Here is a 2292-nt window from a genome sequence, read left to right as displayed (position 1 = left end):
ATGGGTGACTTCCCGTGGCTCCAATCGCCAGCCAAAAGGGCCCCCGGACCGGTGTATTTTGTACGGAGAACTGCGGCTTGGGGCGCCGACAAAGCAGCCGCACGGGGCAAAGCAGCGGCGCCGGCCAGCACAGCCGTGCTAGCCGAAACAGCCGCGCTGGCGCCTGTCGAGCTCCTCCACCTGGGAATTTCCTAGTCTGTGGGCAATAAAAATGCAGCGTCCACTCACCCTCTGTGCTTTCACTGGGCGCTGCAATCCTGAGCTGTTCCTAAACGGCCATCTTGGATCCTATTTTAATTTTTTTTGAGGAACCTCCATATTGCTTTCCATCATGGCCATAGTAATTTACATTCCCACCTATGGGAATGTAATATGTAGAAGGGTTCCCTATTCTCCACATCCTTGCCAACACTTGTTATCATTTGCCTTTTTTAATAATAGCTATTCTAGCAGATATGGGATGATGTTTTCATTGTGGTTTTAATTTGCATTTCTCTAATGATTAGTGATGTTAGACATTTTTTCATATGCTTGTGGACCACTTGTTCATCTCCTTTTGAGAAATGTCTATTCCAGTCATTTGCCCATTTTAAAATCAGGTTATTTGTTTCCTTGCTATTGCATTGTTTGAGTTTCTTATATATTTTGGATGTTAACCCCTTCTCAAATGCCTGGTTTGTAAATATATTTTCCCATTCCATACATTGCCTCTTCACTCTGTTGATGATTTCTTTTGCTGTGTAGAAGATTTTTAGTTTGATGTAATCCCATTTGTCTAATTTTGTGTTTACCAATGTCATGGAGATTTCCCCACATGTTTTCTTCTAGTAGTTTTACAGTTTTATGTCTTAGGTTTAATTTTTTAATCTATCTTGAATAGATTTATATTTATATATATGTATTGTGAGATAAGAGTCAACTTTTTTTCTTCTGCATGCAGGTATCCAGTTTCACTGACACTATTTGTTGAAGATTCTGTCCTTTTCTTATTGTGTGTTCTTAATATCTTTATTGAAAACCAGTTTATTGTAAATGTGTGGATTTATTTCTAGGCTCTCTATTTCCTTTTAATGGCCTATGTCCCTATTTTTCTGCCAATACCATGCTGTTTTGATTAGTATAGCTTTGTAGTTTATTTTGACTTCAGGTAATATGATGCCTTCGGCTTTGTTATTTTTGCTGAAGATTGCTTTAGCTAATCAGGGTCTTTTTGCTCCCATGGAAACTTTAGTTTTTTTCTTAATTTCTGTGAAAAATTTCATTGGAATTTTGATAGAGATTGCATTAAATCTGTAGATTGCCTTGGGTAGTATGGACATCCAACAATATTTTCCCAATCCGTGAACATGGGATATCTTTCCACTTCTTTGTATTTTCTTCACTTTCTTTCATCAGTGTTTTATAGTTTTTAGTGTACATGTCTTTCACTTCAACATTAAATTTGCTCCCAAATATTTTTTTAGCTATTGTAAATGGAATCATGTTCTTGATATTTTTTTCAGATAGTTTGTTAGTATGTAGAAATGCTACTACTTTGTATATGTTGAGTTTGTATCTTGCTACTTAATTGAATTCACTTACTGGTTCTAAGTTTGTTTTTTTTTTTCTTCATTGCATCTGGAAGGTTTTCTATATATAAGATCATGTTACTTACAAACAGACAATTTAACTTCTTCCTTTCCAACTTAGATGCCTTGTATTTCTTTCTCATGCCTAATTACTCTGGCTAGGACTTCCAGTAGTATGTTTAACAGAAGTAGTGAGGGTGGACATCCATGTCTTCTTTCTTATTTTAGAGGAAAAGTGCTCAACTTTTCACCATTGAGTATGATGTTATTTGTCTGTTGGTCGTATAAGGCCTTTTTTATTTTAAGGCACATCTCTTATATAGCTAATTTGTTGAATGTTTTAAAATCATGAAATGATGTTGAATTTTGTGAAATGCTTTTTGTTTTTTGGAAGAATTTGAGGATTTTTATTAATTCTTCTTTAAATGTTTGGTAGGAACAGTGACACCATCAGATCCTGACCTTTTCATAGGTGGAAGATTTTTTATTGTTTATTTAATCTCCTTATTCATTACCTGTTCACAATTTTTATTTTGTTATGATTCGGTCTGGGTTTTATATGTCTAGGAATTTATCTATTTCTTCTAGATTATCCAGTTTCTTGGTGTATAATTGTTCATAGTAGTCTCATGATTTTTTATATTTCTGTGGTATAAATTGTAATGTCTTCTCTTTCATTTCTGGTTTTATTTGAGTCTTACTTTTTTTTTTTCTTAGTCTAGAT

The 2292-nt window shown here is 34.7% G+C and overlaps 1 protein-coding gene across 1 annotated transcript in view; it reads left to right on the top strand.

The window, feature by feature from the left end:
- Positions 1-68: 68 nt before the first annotated feature.
- The window catches only part of LOC108297589 (testis-expressed protein 11-like), a gene marked incomplete at its 5' end in the record, with an annotated part of 127171 nt that continues 124947 nt past the window's right edge, over positions 69-2292 (top strand). The window contains one exon of the mRNA XM_017520235.2: positions 69-198. Coding sequence (XP_017375724.1) covers positions 69-198 — 130 coding nt within the window. The remainder of the gene's footprint in view (positions 199-2292) is intronic.

This window comes from Cebus imitator, unplaced genomic scaffold (assembly GCF_001604975.1).
Source record: "Cebus imitator isolate Cc_AM_T3 unplaced genomic scaffold, Cebus_imitator-1.0 Scaffold818, whole genome shotgun sequence".
Classification (NCBI taxonomy): domain Eukaryota; kingdom Metazoa; phylum Chordata; class Mammalia; order Primates; family Cebidae; genus Cebus; species Cebus imitator.
Note: the sequence above shows the minus strand (reverse complement) of the source record. Positions and strands in the feature narration are given on the sequence as shown.